The 20,664-nt window shown below is 43.7% G+C and overlaps 1 protein-coding gene across 8 annotated transcripts in view; it reads left to right on the top strand.

Annotated features, from left to right (window-relative positions):
• LOC113649747 (DNA-binding protein SATB1) overlaps positions 1-20,664 on the top strand; it is a 55,049-nt gene that overhangs the window by 20,404 nt on the left and 13,981 nt on the right. For 5 of the 8 annotated variants that reach the window (XM_027157689.2, XM_027157685.2, XM_027157692.2 and 2 more), the window contains exons 6-12: positions 4,364-4,475; positions 6,053-6,130; positions 8,023-8,474; positions 11,431-11,643; positions 12,518-12,583; positions 13,313-13,384; positions 14,382-14,558. In XM_027157689.2, the coding sequence (XP_027013490.1) occupies positions 4,364-4,475; positions 6,053-6,130; positions 8,023-8,474; positions 11,431-11,643; positions 12,518-12,583; positions 13,313-13,384; positions 14,382-14,558 (1,170 nt within the window). The remainder of the gene's footprint in view (positions 1-4,363; positions 4,476-6,052; positions 6,131-8,022; positions 8,475-11,430; positions 11,644-12,517; positions 12,584-13,312; positions 13,385-14,381; positions 14,559-20,664) is intronic. The other 3 variants (XM_047808659.1, XM_027157690.2, XM_027157693.2) reach the window with 1 other exon arrangement.

The following is a 20,664-nucleotide window of genomic DNA, read 5'->3' as shown; positions in this document are numbered from 1 at the left end:
TCCCACTTGTCTTTTTTTTTCAATTTCAATAAATACTGCACTCGCCCTCTATCCCTCCTTTTCTATAGCGAGTGCTGTTGAAATGTTTTATAAGAGAGAGCAGTTTTTATCAGCGGACACATGAGAGAGCTGTTCTTTTCCTACCTGCGTGTGTGTGTGTGTGTGTGTGTGTGTGTGTGTGTGTGCGCATGTGTGTTAACAATGTCCAGCTAAAGGAATGTCTCAAATCGTTCATTTCTTCCACGTCTTAATGAATGACACTTAAAATGAATACATGAATTAACACACAGACACACACACACACACACACACACACACACTTACACTTACACACACACGCACACACATACACACAGTCTAAAGCGATTTCTCTTTCCTCCATCATTGTTTTCTTATTTTGGTTGCCAGGTCTTTTGAATTCACTCGACACCTCACAAAGTCGCAGACACGTCACGATCGTTAAGATTCTTTCTCACACACACACACACACACACACACACACACACACACACACACACACACACACACACACACACGTTTTACATATTACCCGGCTTTATTGTCAGGAATTTGTCCTGGTGAGCATTTACACATTAAACATATCTAATAAACACGTACAGATGGATTAAATAGCAGCAGGCGGTAAATTTAGCGTGCAGTAAATCGAACCGCCACAGCTTGTCTCTAAACATGGAGATAGGCCGCGGATATACGTTTACGTAGAGACATATTAGAGAGAAGACGTCGTTCTACAGTGCGCACCGCGTCATGAAGCTACACTTTACTCTTTGTCTTCATTTGGAATCAAAGTGTTGTACCCAGAGGTGAGACTAGCAATTTTGGGCCCTATGAAGGAAAATGAGAATGGGCCCCTATTACACCCATTTCGCACCAAACATACAAGCCTCTGGCGGCCCCAAAAGTGCATGGGCCCTTAGAATCATCTTAAATCTCCCCCCTTAGTGGCGCCCCTGGTTGTACCATTAATGGACCAATTAAATCAGAATAGAAATTGATATTATGAATCGTTAGCTAGCTTGGAAAGTTAGCTAGACACGAGGTTAGATCATCTGACGGGTAAAAGTTAAGCAAATAAATAAGTAATATCAAATTTCTTCACTGAGTTTAATATGTACGAAGCCTCGTCCAAAAAGCTCCTGAAGCCCAAAAGAGGCTCTCGCACATGAGATTTGAGCTCGCAACCTCCCAAACAACTCCGACAGCCGAAGCACCGGAGCACGCACAGCTCAGCATATTTACGGCACATGATTGGCAACTTTTATAGGATTAACTTGTCCTTGATATTCAGGATGTTAATCCTCGCACACAGCGCAGAAGGTTAACAAACAGAGTATCGGGAGAATTAACCGGCGCTGGAGCCGAGGGAGCGAGAGGCTTAGAAAGAGCTCTTTTGTCCGTCGTTTTGTCGAGCGTTTCGATTTATTTCCCCACAGCCCTTTTTTTTAATGCGTCTGGCCTTCGAATGCCTCACACTCAAGAACGCGTCGAGTGTTTAGGTTGCTCGGCAGACGGTTAACTGTGATCAGGGGCAGCACTAGCAATGTTGGGTCCTATGAAAGAAAATGAGACTGGGCCCCCTACCACACCCATTTCGCACCAAACATACAAGCCTCTGGGGGCCCCAAATGTGCGCGGGCCCTTAGAACCGTCCTGACTTTTTGCTTCTTAGTGGCACCCCTGACTGTGATACGAACGTCACACCTTTAGGTCAGCTCCGGCTCATGAGACTCTTCCATGTGTAAGTGAGATTAACCCCACCTCTGTTGGCACTGAAGAAGCTGTAATTAAGACACGGTGGGGAAAGGAGAAGCGAGAGGCTGCCCACACAAAGAGGAACCAGCAGGAAGAAAGACAGAAAGAAAGAAAGAAAGAAAGAAAGAAAGAGAAAAGCGAGGGCAGAAAGCGGCAGAGCAGGACGCGACACATTTTCGTTCCAAGCAGATCGTTGCTCGTGATAGTGCCCTAGCGAGACTTCCTGGCCTCGCTGATAACGCCTGAAGATGCTTATCATTTAAAGGGCCTCGGCTTCTTTCCAGTCACCTGCAGACGAAGGTCGTTCTCGACCCGAGCGTCGTTGTGACCCGCATCAGACGTGCGATCCGTCCACGTGCTCGGGCGACACGAGAAGCGTGATTAATGACAGCATTTATTCTAACATCTGTGTCAAAAGCGGAGGGCTGCGAAAGGAGGGGAGAGACGGATGCGTCACAGCGGCCCACGCGACAGGCTCGGCTGTCAGACGAATGAAAGATTCGGTGCGTTTTTAGCGTAATTATTTGCACACCTTTTTCAATCGGTCGACGCATAAATCTTCATTCCGGCCCCGTTTGTCGATCATCCTGCCGCAGCGTTTTTTTGTTGTTGTTGTTGTTGTTGTTGTTGTTTTTTTTTGTTTTTTTTTACCCCAAACATCTGATAAAGTAGAGCGTGGAAGTGGAAGAGTAGGAGGAGACTCTCTTTTCATTTTTGACTGCACCTTTTCCTCGTTCTCGTCATCTCCCATCTCCCCCAGCTGTGCGCACACTAGCCATAAAGGTTAATCGTCCCGCTCAAGCGTTCACAGCAGCCTCGGTCTTTACTGAGCCGTTACTCCGCCATCCTGTCCGTCCTGAATCTCCTGCTCTCAGAGTCAGACAACATCCCCAGCGCAAGTTTGTGCCATTATCATGTCCTGATGACCCCAGACCCCATGCCTGCATGCGCTGCGTTTAAAAAAAAAAAAAAAAAAAAAAAGTGCATAGAAAGAGCAGCTTGAGTCGACGGTCCGCGAAGACGGAGGCGTGTCTGTCCCTGGGCGCTCGTATTCTCTCTCCGAAAATGATAAAGCTGCTAGACCTGTAATTTCCAAACAGATGGTTTCCTGCTTTGAATATTTATACCAATCAGGGCAGATTCTCATATCTGTGTGTGGGACTGAGCCCGGGGCTGTTAAGGTGTTAAGTGTTGAGGCTTAATGAAACAGAATTTGTAAGGAATGCGTCAGAATGAAAAGGAACACCGCTGAACACGGGTGAGAGGAGCAGCTCTCGCTGTGTGGCCTCTCCAACCTCCACGCTGGCTTTTTAGAGCAGCCTGCCAGTGCGACTCGCTTTAGCGCAGGCCAGAAATCCCCCGAGCGTCATCTGTTCAGATATCTAGGTAGTAAATCTTCCTGTATACAAGACCGCTGTGTTGTTTTTATTTATTTATTTATTTGTTTTTATCTCAACGAATTGCCCGAACCAGAAAGCCGTATATATCGATACCTCCGGATTCTACGCCAGTGCTGCAGAAATCTTGATTCTGATTGGTCGATTCATTTTACAGAGCAGTAGCTTGTTCTAATATGCCGTCGTTTCTGCACTTTAACCGTAGCAAACAGTTTATTGTCTGCTAATAAGCGCATGCCCTCGCCGTGTTACCCTGCTCTGGGGTCAGTTACAGCGGCCCTCACACTCACGGGCCATTTACAGACAAAACACCGGACCTCACCGTCTGGTACTGCGCACTGATGTTTACAGTGTCCTCCTCCCTCTCTCTTATCTCTCACTCTTTTTCTCTCTTTTTCCGTGTCTTACTCTTTCTCTTTCTCTCTCTCTCTCTCTCTGTCTCCCTCCCTCTCTCCCTCTGTCTCTCCCTTTCTATTACTCTCGCTCTGTGTCTCTTTCTGTCACTCTGTCTTTCTCTCTCATCTTCTCTCTCTCTCTCTCTCTCTCTCTCTCTCTCTGTCCCCCTCTCGACCCCACCCCTCTGTCTCCCTCTCAACCCCTCTCTCTCTCTCTCTCTCTCTCTCTCTCTCTCTCTCTCCCTCTCCTCCTGTCTCTCCCTCTCACTCTTTTTCTCTCTCTTTCCCTGTCTCACTCTTTCTCTTTCTCTCTCTCTGTCTCCCTCCCTCTCTCCCTCTTTCTATCGGCTTGTCTCTCCCTTTCTATTACTCTCGCTCTGTGTCTCTTTCTGTCACTCTGTCTTTCTCTCTCATCTTCTCTCCCTCTCTCTCTCTCTCTCTCTCTCTCTCTCTCTCTCTCTCTCTCTCTCTGTCCTCCTTTCAACCCCACCCCTCTGTCCCCCTCTCACCCCCCCTCTGTCCCTCTCCTCCTGTCTCTCCCCCTGTCTTTGCCTCTGTCTCTCTCTGTCTTGTTCTTTCTCTTTGTCCCCCTGTCCCCCTCTCTCTCTTTATGTCTCTGTCTCTCTCTTTCTGTCTCCCTGTCCCCGTCTCAACCCCCCTTTATCTCTGTACCTCTCTCTCTCTGTCTCTCTTTCTGTCTCTCACTGTCTTTCTCTCGCTATGTCCCCCTCTCACCCTCACCCTCTCTCTCTCCCCCTCTGTCTCTCACTCTCTCTCTCGCTCTCTCTCTCTTTACAGAGCATGATCTCCTCCATCGTGAACAGCACTTACTATGCAAATGTGTCTGCGGCGAAGTGTCAGGAATTTGGTCGCTGGTATAAACATTTCAAGAAGACAAAAGATATGATGGGTAAGTCAAACCGACAGGCCTTCCTCCGTGTCTTACACCTGACACTCCTTTTTTTTATGCACATACTATATTGTGTATATATATATATGTCACTTCCTGGTGCTTCGTTAACAGAAAACAGAGCAAGGATGGGAAAAAAATCTGAGAAAAAAATTGACAAAACTTTCAATTCACTAAACAAAGGTTGCATCTGCTGCATCATGTAGCCAATACATTTACAGCTCAGGTGAATGATCCCGGTTCAGACACTCCACGATTCCATCACAGTTAACGGACTCAAATCCGAGCGAACAACGATATTAGAAGGAGTTTCCAATATTTTTTTTTTAAATAAGATAAATTCAGATTTTCCGCAGATTCTGGTCGAGACGCGTCGTGTGACATCATCCCGACAAGTTCGTTCAAAACGATCTCATGTATCCGTGCATCAGACACGACTTGAACTCATATCAGGAGCTTAAACGAAGAATCCTGCGCTTCCAAGTTTGCCATTTCAAGTAAAAAAAAACCACAAAATTTATCGGAATCAACAAATCAGAACAACAAAAAAAGGTTCACCATTTTTCAGAATGAAAAAAAAAAAACAACGACGTCTCTGACGTCTCCGTAGCGGCGTCAAAACCTCTGCTTTAACTACGTATGTTTTTATGATGGTTTTTATTATTATTTTCACTCCTGTGCTTTTATTTTATTTTTTTTTTCTGCATATTTATAAAGAGGTTCGGTTTTGTTCTAATGCAAATAAAACGGTTTGATGTTGTAAATATTATGACTATTTAAAAAAAAAAATTACAGAAATCTATATTTAACACTGAAAAGGAAAAAAATATACAAGTAATTATAATTATATATTAAATAATAATAATATATTATCTCATAATTATATATTAAAAACATATATATATATAGTACAAAAAAACAACAGGTTTTAAAATAATTAAAAAAAATTATATTATGACATAATATGATTATATATTATCACGTTATTCACAAAGTTATTATATATATATTATAATTTATATTTTATAATTATTATAATATTGGTTTATCAAAGGTGCTGAATTTTCTGACTTTTATTTCATTTCATTTTATTTTATTTTTCCAAAAAAGCTTTATATATATATATATATATATATATATATATATATATATGCATTTTTTTAAATTGTGTTCACATTTTCAAATCAGATTTCAATTTCAAAAGAATTCTTCTCCTTCTCCAAAAAAAGAAAAACAAATTTCTATGTTGGAGCGGATTGGAATATTTATTCCCAGCTCCAATATGTAAGATAAAAAAAATACTAATGCCTGCAGTCGGGACGTGCTGCTTAACGTTCGTTACACACCCAAAAAACCCACAAACACCTTTTGAGGTGAGTCACACTGACATGTTTAATCTCCTGCCGGGCTGCTCGATCTAACATCTGCCCCCCTTCCTCCGCCCCCTCCCCCTTACCATGCACACGTGCTCATGTCGACCCACTAACACTCTCTATCTCTCTCCACACCTGTGTGTGTGTGTGTGTGTGTGTGTGTGTGTGTGTGTGTGTGTGTGTGTTGTGTGTCGACATGCGCAGTCGTGCGCCAACCCTCCCAGCTGGAGGGCTACCTGGGGACGTGCGTCCTCCACGACAGCCCACGTGCCACCGCAGTAGGTAGGTTACGTGACACAGATGCACAGATGGTCACTCCCCTTACGACTCAATCATCACTCAGTCATGACAGTGGGCGGAGATTTATGTCTCCTGCCTCGGAGCGGCACACCACGCGGGATAACGATGCTCTGGAGGCACGCGAGACATTTAACCCGCAGTGCCACAATTAGCAAAGAGGGGTTTAAACTAGCACACGCGGGCACAGAGTTGTCTGCGAGAACGGTTTCGATGAGAACGGAGTGAACTGGGCCTCTTTAAGGTTGTGTTAAGTGTGGGGGAGGAGTGTGTGTGTGAGGGAGAGAGAGAGAGAAAGAGAGAGAGAGAGAGCTGTCTGGCTGAGCAGCAATGAAGAGAGAGAGAGTGTTGCTGTTCTCTTGGGCCTCTCTCAGACCCCCAACACCCCCACCCCCTCCCCCCCTTTCTCCCACCCTCTCTCTCTCCCACATTCCCTCAACTATTGTACGACTAATCCCAACTCACTCAGCGCCAGATTCCACAGAAGGAATTCCCGTTCTGTGTCTGCTTCAGCGCGGCCTTCAAACACTTCGCTCCATCCTTTCAATTTGCATCTATATATTTATATATGTGTGTGTGTGTGTGTGTGTGTGTGTGTGTGTGTGTGTGTGTTGGCCCCCAGCACTTTTTAGAACGATTAGAAAAAAAGGGAATGCAAAGGCGCACCGTAACATCAGACTGCCGGAATGAGGGGGATTATGAGAAAGCTTTGATTATTATTGAGCCCCATCCTTTTTTTTCCCGCTCCCACTGAAAGGAACAGCAGCGGCTCCCTTTGTGTTCGCTGTCACTAAACACCCCAGCTTGTGTTCCCGTGATTATTGTATAGGTATCTGGACAGATTCCATGCTCTTAATCTGTGTTTATCTCTTGATGAGTTGCCATAATGCACTTTTCGTCTTTTTTTTTCTTTCTTTTTTTTTCTTTTTTTTTTTTTCTGCGTGACTCTCATGTACACATACGTAGGTGTCTTTAATTTCTCCTGATTTAAACAAATCCTTTTAAACGAATGCGCCCCGAACGTTTGAGGAGCCGTGACGCCACGGCCTCACGCTTAAAACTCCACGCTCACAACGGACCTTTTCATTTTCGGATTTTCCAGCCCGTTGTTTTTGCGAGCTCGCGCACGTCAATTAAAAAGGGCTGAGATATTTATAACAGTAAATACCATCAACAGTACCAAATAGATGCCTTATTCTCCCCGGTCATGTTAGGGCTGGCCCAAGCGCGAGGGCTTGTCCATGAGACTCCAAGCTCCTCCAAACCCCTCCTCTAGCTATATTTATCCTGAAAATTTCATATTAGCCAGCTTGCGTTCCTGAAAATTAGGAGCATAAAGGGCGATTCAGGCACTCTGCTCCTCGGCCGTACACACGTAAAGCCTGTTGTTATTGCTCACATGATCGGGTCATGGACGTTCTAAACTAATTTGGGAAGCTCAACACATGCGGCTTCTACAGATACAAAGTGGTTTAAACCGTCGTCGAAGCGAATTCTTCAGATGTCTTTGCTGGATTTCTGATCTCACCTACACCAGGCTTGTTGTACTGTACTGTAGGTCTTGTAGCACCCGAATAAACGCTTAGCATCGACGCCACTTGCTTTCCTCTCCGTCTCCGAATATGTTAGTAAGTTCCAGCTCACTAGCAGCTCCTTCCCATCACACTTCACCTAATAACCCAAGTGCTTCCTTCCTCCACATCCTTTGTGTCTCTTCACTACAGTCAACTTAAACTTGTTTTCCACATGCGAATGTCACGCGAGCTTAGCTATTAAGCGATTAGAGGGGTTATTGATTTTATACCTTACAAAGATCTAACTATTAGAAGCAATAATGCTTCTCTCTCTCTCTCTCTCTTTCTCTTTATGTCTTCTAGCCGACTTGGATGGTTTATCAGACCTCTCGCCGCCTGGCACCAACCACCTGAGCTTCAGTCAGCAGCCCATCCCGGGCAGCACGGCCGAGCAGCCGCCGTCCCCGGTTCCCCTGGCCCACAGTGGCCAGGCTCCAGGCCGTGCCCAGCTTCCCGGTCTCCACCCAGGCTTGGTGTCTAGCCCCATTAGTCCTCAGCTGGTCAACCAACAGATTGTAATGGCGCAGATCCTGAACCAGCAGTATGCTGTGAACCGGCTCCTGGCGCAGCAGTCCTTGAACCAGCAGTATCTGAACCATCCGCCGGTCAGCCGGGCTCTCAGCAAGCCCCTGGATACGCAGGTGTCCTCCAATACAGAGGTCTCCTCCGAGATCTACCAGTGGGTGAGGGACGAGCTGAAGAGGGCCGGGATCTCGCAGGCCGTGTTCGCTCGCGTTGCCTTCAACAGGACTCAGGTACAACAAATTTCCCCCATTTATAGTTACTACTGTATGACTACAAAGGTTACACAACTGACCCCAGGCATCTAGTTCAAACTGTCTAGAAACGAATCAGTATTTAAGGTCAAGGTCAATGTCAATGTCAAGACAAGTGTCTAGTGAGTTAAGACCTTTTTAAGGAAGCACAGATATTTCCCCAAAGCCTGAATTCTCCAGATTCAGAATTTCCTTGCTAGTGCTTAGCTTGTTATTTGATCACAAGGACCTTTGTAAAGCAAGAAAAGCTCGATCTAAAGATCGAGTCCTTCGATGCCACTGCTCGATAGTCCGAGCTTTCAACAGATTTCAGGTATTCACTGAGGAGAAAAAAAAAGCAAACCCGAGAGTGTTAGCTAATGGACTTGGAGGTATTTACATAGCCAGCTAAGTATCCAGCTGATACTTCTCAGTACTTAGCTGGCTAGAATCTGTTTTGGCTGAATTATCTGGATAACTGATGACTCATTATTTGTTCCTCATTAAGTTTTCCCAACCAAATTTTTGTCACAGGTGATTAATCATGACAATTATGGATTATATATATATATTTTTTTTTTCTCCTCCTCGTTATAACCTAAACCTAGAATCAGTCGCAGAAGCATTCGGCGTGAACGGAAATTCGCTTACAGATGAATCACGTCGTTTTTTTTTTTTTTTTTTTTTTACGATTTGAAAAAACTCGTTTCTTTTACAGAAATGAATCAAGTTTGCATTCTGGAAATTCCTACGGGTCATTCTGGTAAAGCTATCTTACCGAAACGCGTCACGTACTGTAGGCATATAAACACAGCAGACACATCAAGGACATTAATTCCAGGTTTCTGTTGTTGACCGTGAAACTCTTTTGTTGACAGTTGGAACGCTGAATCATTCCCGACTAGAAAAGCTCTGCTCCATACATCAGCTATGACATGTTTGCCTGATGCATGTCACTACAAGTAGGCCACATTACGCTAATCACTCTTCTCTGGTAACAAACGATGGAATGCTCTTGGAGATGGAAGCTCCATGCTGGTTGTTGTGGGAATAAACACACAAGGCTAGACTGTTGTCACGGAGAACAGGATGGAATGAAGGAGATAGATGTGCAAGCCAGGACCTGGAGGACTTGGATTAACTCACTATCCTAACTCTGAGGGATATCCCAACTCATGATCTGCAGTTTGATGATCTGTAAAGGAAATAAAAGATATTCATATATTCCGTTTTTTAAGAAGCGATTAGCAGAGACATGTTTCGGGTTGCTGGCTGAAAGTATTTGCTGAGGAAGAAAAATTCCAGCTTCAAGACAGAGCAGTGACAACGTCAGACGCTACTATATAAGCGAGTCTTTACGAGGGACATAGCAGAGTGATTAAACCTGACACTAGACTGGTGAATATGAGCTATGAGGAAGTAGATTTAACAACCAGATAAAAAAAAAAAAAAAAAAAGATTCTTTACTTACTTTGAATAAACTGATGTTTTCAGCAGGTATGTTGTAGAGGGCTGCATTGGGATTGGGCTCCCGCGGGACCCGCGGGACCCAACGCAAGTCTCGCGGGAGCAGGCAGTTTCACCTTTGCCCCGGGCGGGAGTGGGCGGTCAGAAAATTTAGTGGGAGATCCGCGGGACGTCGTGGGATTTAGTGTGTAGCCTAATAATAAGAATGGAGTCAACACATGACGTTGAGAAGATTAGTATTAGCATTAGTGTTAATTTACCTTATTTAAATGCAATCATGTTTAATTCTGTTATTCTGGACATTAGCCTGAACTAATAATTAGTCTGATCATTTGTATACAATCAAATTTTTCACAAGCTCTCAAGAAAAAATCCTCGGAAGTGGGCGGGAGCGAACACAAACATCGCGGGTGCGGGCGGGAGTGGAACACGCAGCTTGCGGGCGCGGGCGGTCCTGGTTAGAAATTCAGCGGGAGCGGGCGGGTACGGGTTTATAAAAACAGTCCCGCGCAGGGCTCTAGTATGTAGCTACGTGTACATTTAATGCGGGTCATGCTACACAGGCCGGCTAATTCTGGAGCCATTTTACTAGCCATTCTAATTAGCATTACCGTATGCAGGTATGTGGAATCACTGACAATGCGATAGTGCTTTTTTTTTTTTCCTTTTATTTCCACAAATAGTATTCATTAGGTCTAACTTTGGTGCTTGGACCCCTAAACATAAGTACTATGTAGGTAAATGTAGGTTTCACTATTTTACCAAAATATAAATCTAAAATAAATAAATAAAACATAGACCCACTAGCTACGTGCCACAGACCCCATGCTGAGAATCTCTTGTCTACATCTGTGCTTAGCTAGCTAACTAGCTTGCCATACATTTTTACATAACGTTAGCTGCCACTTCAACTTTAGCCAGGTCAACAATGTTACCCCGGGTAACTAAACTAAGGGACTGGGACAACATAATGAGGCTTTTAGTTGCTTCAAACAATCGTGTTCACCCCTTAACCTGGCTCTCCATCACTGCATGGGGATCCCAAACCCAGTCACCTTTAAACTAAAGTCGTTTTTTTAAGCCCCTCTCCACTAGCACTGGAGGTAATATCAGAAAGATGTTCAGTGTAGCTCAGGGAAATTGTTTTTCAACGCCGTGTGACTTTGAAGACTTGTGAAATTGTTAAGGATCTGCCGTAATGTGTGGAGCGTGAACATCCCTTTTCCCCCGCGAACTGGCAGCCACTGCTATTATTCTACACTATAAGAGATCCAGTGACGTACCGTTTTTCCACGGGGCACTTATTATATTTATCGTGCACTCTTCTGCAGCTGTTTAATGAAGAGTGCTTGTAACATGTCACGGCGTCGACGTGAAGAGTTTAGCGCAGTCGTAAATGATGTCATTATTGCAACCGTTTGTACATCTTTCCCATGACACATTCTCATGATCTTTCTTAGAGTCGATTCTCTGTGCCTGTTTCTCCCAGGGATTATTATCAGAGATCCTGAGGAAAGAGGAAGACCCTAAAACGGCATCTCAGTCCCTGCTGGTGAACCTGAGGGCCATGCAAAACTTCCTGCAGCTTCCCGAGGCCGAGCGGGACCGTATCTACCAGGAGGAGAGGGAGAGGAGTTTAACAGCGGCGTCATCCATGGGCCCCGCGCCGCTTATTAACACTCCTCCATCACGCCCTGTCCAGGTAACAGTCTGATTCATACATTAATAATATACTGAGGCAGCACACGTAACACACTCGTTATACTTCATTACATTCTGTTTACCGATGCAGAATTCACTCATGCACTTTATTACATGTGAAGAACACTTGTGCGAAACGTTTAGCCGTAAACGTTCCCGGCACAGCTGATTTGCGTTCAGTGATGCTCTCAATACTTGAACTTGAAGACTTATATAATTATGACTAAACTAAACATTAAATATGACATGTATCCAAATTTACCAGTAATGCGGCTCAGCCACTGCGGCTCATCCTCCTAATAAAACCCTTAAGATCACGAGGGCGGCAAGACTTTTGTTCTAAACGTACCGCTTTTTGAAATTTAGAAAATTTGCGATTAATTGACATAAACAACTTGACGGTGTATCGATTATAAAACCGAAGCAATTCGCGCCAGTTATATACCGATCAGGGAACGATCTCATACGCAAGTTTACAACAAATCTGGGGGTTCGAACTATTCCCAACTTTCTGTGAATTCCACATTTGTTGTGTAAATATTACAGAAGAATTTGCTAGTAAAGCCCTAGCGATCGTAGCTAAGTTACGTTTAGCATCACATTTGGAATACTCGCACACATTACACTGTATACATTCAAACTAAATGAATAAAAATGTACTAACTTTCTCCCTACATGTCTACATGATACGGTACGTCATGTGTTCCGTAGTGGACACAAAGCCAGGCTTTTTATTCAGGACAAAGCCTACCTCTCCTGTTCATTCACATCGAGATATGCACAGTAGCAGAGGCTGGAACGCTGTCGATGTTCGCTCAAGTGTGTATGTGTGTGTGTGTGTGTGTGTGTTGTGTGAATGTGTGTGCTCAAACCAGAGTGTAGGAGTGAACCAGATGCTGCTTTCCAGTTCAGATCCCAGAATCAGCTGCTACTCCGACTCGGTTAGTTCAGCCGTTACTCTTGTTTATTTGGTTCATCAGGCATGCAAGATTCTGCACAGCCTTTTTTTAGACAGATTTCTTAGTCATGTCGCTGTTTTCCGTGTCCGAATTTTGAAATCTTAATGCATATGAACAGAAAATCAACTGTCGAGTACTAACAAAAATATGTCACACATATACACACATATACGCAGACGTGTTTGTGGCATCAACACTGCATACATCTAATACATTTATTAGCCTGATACACATTGCCTGATGTTCTACCTGTTGTTTCTCCGGCTGTCGAGATATTCCCATGCTAAGATCGTCATTGTCGGACTTTCTGTCTGCTTGTACTTTTTTTTTGTTTGTTTGTTTTTACGATCGTCATTAAAACTCCCGTAACGTGTATTTTAACGGCGAGTTTGAGCAAGTCCTCCACCGAACGCTTAACGTACGATCGCAAGAAACGGCTCAACCTTAAAGCCGCCGCGACAGGACGCGTACGAAAGTGCGAAGGTCTTCGATTCGAACAGACAGGAGTGTTGATAACGTTGATAATGTTCAGTAGAATCTCTGTCCTCTAAAGAGACATTAAGCCTATTAATCAGGAAGGGTGGCTCTTCATTTTAAATGTAGAGTGTCGTGAATATTAGATTAGTTTTGATTAAAATCGCACGGTCCGGAGAAGTTAAACACATTTAAATATCTGTGTGTGTGTGTGTGTGTGTGTGTGTGTGTGTGTAGCCTAGAAGAGAAGAATGTAACAACATCAGACCAGAGGACTGGAACCCGAGGATTCCAGTTGGGATATCTCCTGTGAGTAGGCTTTCAGTTCATGCTTTAAACCTAATATATAAAAAGAAAGGTAAAGAAATTAAATAATAATAATAGACATGTATGGAAAAAAGAAATGTTCATAATTTTCATTTAATGAGGTTACACTGAGTCTGGACAGGACAATATTTATAGTGTGTGTGTGTGTGTTGTGATGTTACATTACAGTTTATTATAATAAAATATCTGCAATCTAGTCATATTTATCTTCAATTTGTTATTTTACAATTACAAGAAACCAAATCTTAAGATAATTAAACTGATTTTTTTTTTTTTTACTAATTTAAGATTTTAATTATTCGATTTTATTGGCAGATAATTGAGATTCTATTTAAAAAATGTATTCAATTTAGAACCTACCGAAAAAAAATTTGCCAATAAAACAAAAGTTTCAAAAAGAATTAGTAAATAGATTTGAGTTGAATCAAGAGTTTTATTTCCTAAATGAAAATTGTGTACGTTTTATTAGTGTTAGTTTATTAGTATTTTTTTAACCTTCTATTATTATTATTATTATTATTATTATTATTATTATTATTATTATTATTATTATTATTATTATTAATTGTATTCATGTTATTACAATATTGAACATGCGGATGAAAGCAGTTTATAAAGTCTGTAAATCCAGATCATCCTGAAAGGTTTAGCAGTAAATAAATCAAAGCAAATGGACTCGTTATAATCCTAATTTTCTGAAGATTAGCTTTTAAAACGTCTCAAACGAAGATTAACGTTAAGCAAAAAAAGTCTGCTTGCTTTGATTTGTTCTTGTACGGCATTCCAGTTAAAGTAATCCGGGATCTGTTTGCCAGTTAGCGTGTTTTTTTGTTTTGTTTTGTTTTGTTTTTTTCCTTATTAGCCCGAACGTTTCGATCTATTTTAATCTAGTAATAGAGATATTCTATAGACTGATTGCTCTTGATTTTATGATATGATTGTAACTGAAACTCCACCCCCTCTATGCTGGCTTGAGAAGGCGTCTCGGCTCCCCGCCCAGGTGAAGCCCCTTCCGCTGGCGTCTGAGTGGAACGGCAAGCAGGAAAGCTCTGTCCTGAACATCAGCTCGTCCATCTACGACGAGATCCAACAGGAGATGAAGAGGGCCAAAGTGTCGCAGGCCATGTTCGCTAAGGTCGCCGCTTCCAAAAGCCAGGTATGACATTTCTTTTGCTAAGTACTTCACAGCTGACCTGAAACGATACGGCAACGTCCGTAGTCTTATTAAATACATTTACTTTCGTGCCATTTGGCAGACACCCTTATCCAGAGTGACTTACATTTTATCTCATTTTATCTCAATAAATCAATCCACACGGTAGCGATGATGCTTCGGTGCATGCGGCCCGGGTGTTAGCAGGGATTAGCATTAACACTAGATCTTATTGTCAATAAAACTGGTGGAAATTTCTCTTAAACACACATAACGACTTTTGTATCGCTTTAAATCGTAAACCTGTGGAAACCCTACAATATTCCTGTGATGCCCGGTAGTACCGCTAGCATGACATGTCGACCGCTAACCTTGAATAATTAGCAAAGACACACGAGTTTCTGTTAGCATTCAGTAGCATTAAGTAACTTAAAAAAAATGGCTGAATGATTTCTAAATTGGTCCTGAATGTCAGACAGGCGGCGTCATATAAGCTCTCGCTCTCAAATCTTTACCTCAGAGACGCTTCTGGTTCGTTTGAAGTTTAATTCCAAATCAAAACGCGCCACGTTGCGTCTTCCGCGAGGTCAGTTTTGAGTCAGCGATCTCAAAACGTCTCACTCCTCCCCCCACCTAAACGTCAACACCGAGCCACGACTACAAAGAGGCGAAGCAGCTCCTCTGTTAGAAAGCGAGATAAAAGAAAAGAAAAGCAATCGCAGTTCACCCCAAAACACAGGCTGGTAATTTACGGCCATAATGACACAGGCTTTATTGTGGCCTTCGCGAACAGCAGACGATGTTTCAACGTTAAACAAACGTGTTTATATTGTCCTGTCTGTACTAAAGCCCACGCCATTATCTCACCAAGAGAACAAGCTACAGCTGAATACAGGCTTGTGTGCACCAAATTACCGCCTGATTCTCTCTATTAAAACTAATTAAAGAAACGGCAGCCGAGCCCCATTATTAAAGGTTTGGAATATCTGCGTGTACAGTCGAAGATTTTGCAGGATTGCGTTTGATGGCGAAAGGGGGGGAAAAAAAAAATGAGTGAAAAGCCCTAAATTATCTGGAAATATCGGAGGGTTGCTTTTTTTTCCGCTGATCGCGCTGATCATAGCACCAGATACCTTTCTTTTCCCAAATTACAGTTTGATGCACAAACCACTGTTTTTGTTCGCGAGAGTTCAAAGCGGCGAAAAATGAAGGGAGGGGCGGCACAGAAAGACAAACCCGGCCGGGCCGTTCGTCCCTGAGAACGTCTAGCTTGGAATTCCGGGAGAGAAGAAACGAGGCGCTACACGGTAGTTCCTGTGAACGTAGCCATGTCGGGTTCTGGATTCTGATTGGTCAGGAGGTGTTGATTAGTTTTCTGTAAGCTACGGGGTTCTCAGTAGTTCTCGGTAGTTCAGACGAACACGCTCACCGTAATCAGTTCGTCGTTCGTTCGTCGGAATGAAAGCCTAATAATAGACGGAGTGACGAGTGCCCTTGTTTAATCACGTTTACGCGCTGGGGGAGCGACTGCCAGCGATAACTAACTTGTTGCACAGACGTACCTATAAATGGATAAAAGTCCAGAATGTTCTTGTAAAGTAAAAAGCTGAAATCAGTGTTCACCTGCCCATGTGTATGAGACTGTGTGTGTATGTGTGTATGTGTGTGTAACCGTGTCCATTCATGTGTTCATCTGTGTGTGTGTGTATGATGTGTGTCTACCTATGTGTGTGTGTGTGTATGTGTGTGTGTGTGTGTAACTGTGTACAATGATGTGTTCATCTGTGTGTATGATGGGTGTTCCTAGCTATATGTGTGTGTGTGTGTGTGTGTGTGTGTGTGTGTGTGTGTGTGTGTGTGTGTTTGTAACCGTGTCCATTCATGGGTTCATCTGTGTGTGTATGATGTGTGTGCCTACCTATGTGTGTGTAACTCTGTACATTCATGTGTTCATCTGTGTGTATGATGTGTGTGTGTGTGTGTGTGTGTGTGTGTGTGTGTGTGTGTGTGTGTGTGTGTGTGTGTGTGTTTGTAACTTTGTCCATTCATGTGTTCATCTGTGTGTATGATGTGTGTCTACCTATGTGTGTGTATGTGTGTGTGTAACTGTGTACATTCACGTGTGTGTGTGTGTGTGTGTGTGTCTGTGTGTGTTTTTAACTGAGTACGTTCATGTGGTCATCTATGTGTGTGTGATGTATGTGTGCCTACCTACGTGTGTGTGTGTGTGTGTGTGTGTGTGTGTGTGTGTGTGTGTAACTCTGTACATTCATGTGTTCATTTGTGTGTATGATGTGTGTGCCTACCTACAGTATATGTGCGTTTGTGTGTGTCTGTGTGTGTTTGTAACTGAGTACGTTCATGTGGTCATCTATGTGTGTGTGATGTGTGTATGCCTGCCTGTGTGTGTGTTTGTTTGTAACTCTGTACATCCATGTGTGTTTCTGTGTGTCTCTGTTTGTGCCTACATACGTATGTATTTTTAATTGTGTGCATTCTTGTGTGTTCGTCTGTGTGTGTGTGTGTGTGTGTGTGTGTGTGTGTGTGTGTGTGTGCGCACCTGCCTATGTGTATATGTGTTTGTAACTACATTCTTAAGTTCATCTATGCATGTGTGTGCGTGGGTGTGTGGTTATGTGTGTGTGGCTACCTGTGTATGTCAGTTTGTATGCGTGAGTTTATTTTGTAATTGTGTGCATTCTTTGTGTGTGTGTGTTGTGCGTGCGTGTGTGTGTTATTGTGTACTTTTGTATGTGAAATGAGGTGTATGTGTATACATTGTGAGAGTGTGTGTGTTAGAGTGTGACTTCCTGCCACGTCTTTCCGTCTGTCAGTGTGTATACGTGTCTCTGTACGATAATGTGTATATGTATGTTTGTGTGTGCATTCGCTCCCATCTCTCTCTCTCTCTCTCTCTCTCTCTCTCTCTCTCTCTCTCTCTCTCTCTGTCTCTCTCTCTCTTTCTCCCCTCCGTATGCGCCTGCGCTCCCCATTCATGGCTGGTGTGAATGTGAATTAAGCGGCAGATAAGAACTGTGCTAATTACGCAGCTGAAAAAGGGGCCGGGGAGAGCACTTATCTCCGGCTCCATCTCGTAATGTGCGCTCCCTGGGCAGCTGGTCCCCCCTCCCTTCCTTTCCTACTTCCCTCCATCCTGCTTTCCTTCCATCCCTTCATCCGTCTCTCTCTCTCTCTCTCTCTCTCTCTCTCGCTTCAGCATCGAGCTAACAGGCTAAACGTCCAGCCAGTGGGAACTATCTTTGGAGGAGCTCATGGCGTAGAGAGCGGCGTGTGTTTGTAAATGTGTGTGTAGGACGGGGGATGGGAGGACGTTTCTTATTCCTTTTTTATTGGCAAAAGGCCTGTGGGGTCTCAGAGTAGCTCAGGGTGGAGTAAAAGGGCACTCGCTCTCATGTACACACTTGCAGATAGACACACTCGGTGACACACACTCACAGATACACACACAGAAACACACTCACAGATACACACACAGAAACACACTCACAGATACACACACAGAAACACACTCACAGATACACATTTGCAGATAAATACTCGCAGATACACACTCGCAGATACACACTCGCAGATACACACTAACAGATACACACTCGCAGATACACACTAACAGATACACACTCGCAGATACACACTAACAGATACACACTCGCAGATACACACTCACAGATACACACTCGCAGATACACACTCACAAAAACACTCACAAAAACTCACTGGCAAATACAGAATAAAGATACACACTGGCAGATACACACTCACAGATACACACTCGCAGATACACACTCACAGATACACACTCACAGATACACACTCGCAGATACACACTCACAGATACACACTGGCAGATACACACTCGCAGATACACACTCGCAGATACACACTCGCAGATACACACTCACAGATACACACTCACAGATACACACTCGCAGATACACACTCGCAGATACACACTCACAGATACACACACAGAAACACACTCACAGATACACACTCACAGATACACACTCGCAGATACACACTCACAGATACACACTCACAGATACACACTCGCAGATACACACTCACAGATACACACTCGCAGATACACACTCACAGATACACACTCGCAGATACACACTCACAGATACACACTCGCAGATACACACTCACAGATACACACTCGCAGATACACACTCACAGATACACACTGGCAGATACACACTGGCAGATACACACTGGCAGATACACACTCACAGATACACACTCACAGATACACACTCGCAGATACACCTGCATTTCGTTTGTACTCCGTAGTTGCGTTTCTAAACTCAGGCTAGCGAGGAGACGAGGAAAAAGTGAGCAGCAGCTGTAAATATCACTTCAGAGCAAGTACATGTGTGTGTGTGTGTGTGTGTGTGTGTGTGTGTGTGTGTGTGTGTGTGTGTTTGTGTGACATGTAACTTTGAGCTCATGCCTGAGTGAACACACAGTGTAGCGCTATTGCTAATGTTCACTTTTTCTGTAGCAATCGAAATAATAATAATAATAATAATAAATGAAACGTGTGTGTGCGGTTCTGTGTACAAGTGTGTATTGTGTCTATTCATGTTCATGTTGCTGTGTGTGTGTGTGTGTGTATGTATGTTGGGGGATGGGTGTTGAACATGTGCCATGTTGTCCCACTCTTTAGGCTCAGCTCCATGCAGCCCCTCTGTTCGGTGCCACTTCACGCTCCCAGTTTCCCGCTGCACATGTAGCTCAATTCTCTTACAGATGATCGCACGGCTAACTTTGCTTTTAGGATGTTCAGTGTTTCGATGTGTGTGTGCGTGTGCGTGTGTGTGTGTGTGTGTGTGTGTGTGTGTGTGTGTGTGTGTGTGTGTGTGTGACTAGGTGACTTCCAAATCAGCTCCACACGTTGTCTACTGTGTCACGCTAGTTTGCATGTCTCTCAAACTCTCTAGTCTGATTGGTCAGAAGGCGATTATGTTAGCGCCCTCCTTTCTAAAGCATTGTTTCTATAGTAACACTTATTTTAAAAGACGCCGCCGGTGTCAAGTTTTCCCGAAAGGTCTTCGTTTTTTTTGTGTTTGTTTGTTTGTTTTTTACTTTATGAGAGAAGCAAAAATGTTGTTGCAAATGCTGTTATAGCTGCTATAACATAAGCGTTAACAGGAACTGAACGGATAAAAAGTGACGTGTTGTTCTTTAAGGAATAAACGAGTTTAAGAGGAATAAAGCTACGCCGAAGGAATAGAATCCACACGGCACGGTGGATCCTTTGGCCGTCGAGTCGAGTGCGAACAAGTGCACGGTCTGTTCTCGGATGAAATGTAGGTTTAGATCTCTGTCCCATTCCCTCACAATGACCCTCTCTCTCTCTCTCTCTCTCTCTCTCTCTCTCTCTCTCGTTCTATTCCTCTCCTGGAAGAGGCAGTGGTAATTAGCAGTGCTCTAATGAGACAGAATGTCAGGGATATGGTACGTTGGTGCAGTGCAGGGGGGCAGGTGTGGGGCTCGTGCGTGTGTGTGTGTGTGTGTGTGTGTGTTGGGGTAGTGGAGGGTGTGCCATCTGTCACCAAGGGCCCGGTTCACCACTCTCTAGAGGAGCAGCACTGCGGGCTGGAAAGAGAAACAGGATGTGTGAAAGTGTTAGACGTACCTGAGATCACTGTTCTGCCTCTCTAATGCTGCACCAAACCCAAACCTTCACATGGTGTCTGAGTTGTCCAGGCGTCATGGTTTAGTTCCTCTCTGTGTTCCTTACATTTACATTTACATTTACAGCATGTGACAGACGCCGTTATCCAGAGCGACGTACATAAGAGCTTAAATCTCTGACATTGAATACATTAATGCTGCTCACTAGGTTACATACTTAAGATACCATGAGTTTAAAACATTTGGTCAAAGTTACAATGAAAAAGTGTCACAGGTTTTTTTTTCTTTCTTTTTTTAATGCAAAAGATAAGGAAAGAAGTGCTAGTTGAAGTGCTTCCTGAATAAGTAGGTCTTCAACCGCCGCTTGAAAATAGCCAGTGACTCAGCTGTCCGGACCTCTAGGGGAAGTTCATCCCACCACCTCGGTGCCAGAACAGAGAAGAGT

This window comes from Tachysurus fulvidraco, chromosome 25, assembly GCF_022655615.1.
Source record: "Tachysurus fulvidraco isolate hzauxx_2018 chromosome 25, HZAU_PFXX_2.0, whole genome shotgun sequence".
NCBI lineage: Eukaryota > Metazoa > Chordata > Actinopteri > Siluriformes > Bagridae > Tachysurus > Tachysurus fulvidraco.
This window is presented reverse-complemented; position numbering and strand designations above follow the sequence as displayed.